This window comes from Verticillium alfalfae, genomic scaffold, assembly GCF_000150825.1.
Source record: "Verticillium alfalfae VaMs.102 supercont1.5 genomic scaffold, whole genome shotgun sequence".
In the NCBI taxonomy this organism is placed as follows: Eukaryota; Fungi; Ascomycota; class Sordariomycetes; order Glomerellales; family Plectosphaerellaceae; genus Verticillium; species Verticillium alfalfae.
Genome location: NW_003315034.1, coordinates 2,057,521 through 2,058,328, shown reverse-complemented (window position 1 = coordinate 2,058,328; position 808 = coordinate 2,057,521). Strand labels below are relative to the sequence as shown.

Here is an 808-nt window from a genome sequence, read left to right as displayed (position 1 = left end):
CACTCACGGCTTGAGGGAAACGAAACGAGCCGCAGGCGCGGGCTCGAGGTATGACGGCCTATGAGCCAACATGGCGAGCTTCACGCAAGCAGCAAATACAAAGGACAAAGGGTTGCCGTGCTATTCCAGCGAACCCAAGCCAGTTTTGTTGAATCTGGTTCGACAGTGGGCACCATGTACAACATCCACCATGTACACAACCGAGACACATGCAATCCGATAACAAAAGCTCTCCGATGCCATGACGCCATGCGTGCATGTGCCTTCTTTTTAATTTTGCCCCCATCCATGAATTAGGTAGGTACCAGGTTTGGCGACCCGCCAATCTCTAGCAATAAACCCTGGGGCGTGCCGCCACGGCCGCTCGACGCACGCCGTAGTCGGACAGCCCTTCCCACTGTCAACCGCTTCAGACAACTGAAAACTATACAACCCTCCCATATGGACATGACTGAGAATCGAAATTGGACCACTGAATACACCTGCATAAAACACCCCACACACGCCCTCACGACAGCAGGTTGCTGCTCTTCCTGCGGCCGAGGTTGAAGCTGAATCGGTCCTTAAGCTTGCTCTCCGCCGGGCTCGACGACCCGTCACCGTTCGCGCCGTTCTCCCCCGTGTCGGATCTGTCCTTGTTGAGGAAGCTGAAGCTCTTCTTCGTCATCGACTTGCTGCCGCGGTTAGCGCGACTCAGGATCCCCCCGGGGCTCGCCCCCCGCGTCCTTGTTGTTCTTCTTCTCTTCTTTCTTCTGCCATCTTGCGGCTCTCCTCCACCGCCCTGCGCATCTTTTCGTTTTCCCTGATG

The 808-nt window shown here is 55.9% G+C and overlaps 1 protein-coding gene across 1 annotated transcript in view; it reads right to left on the bottom strand.

The window, feature by feature from the left end:
* Positions 1–508: 508 nt before the first annotated feature.
* The window catches only part of VDBG_04960 (predicted protein), a gene marked incomplete at both ends in the record, with an annotated part of 2,685 nt that continues 2,385 nt past the window's right edge, over positions 509–808 (bottom strand). Inside the window, one exon of the mRNA XM_003005308.1 lies at positions 509–781. Coding sequence (XP_003005354.1) covers positions 509–781 — 273 coding nt within the window. The remainder of the gene's footprint in view (positions 782–808) is intronic.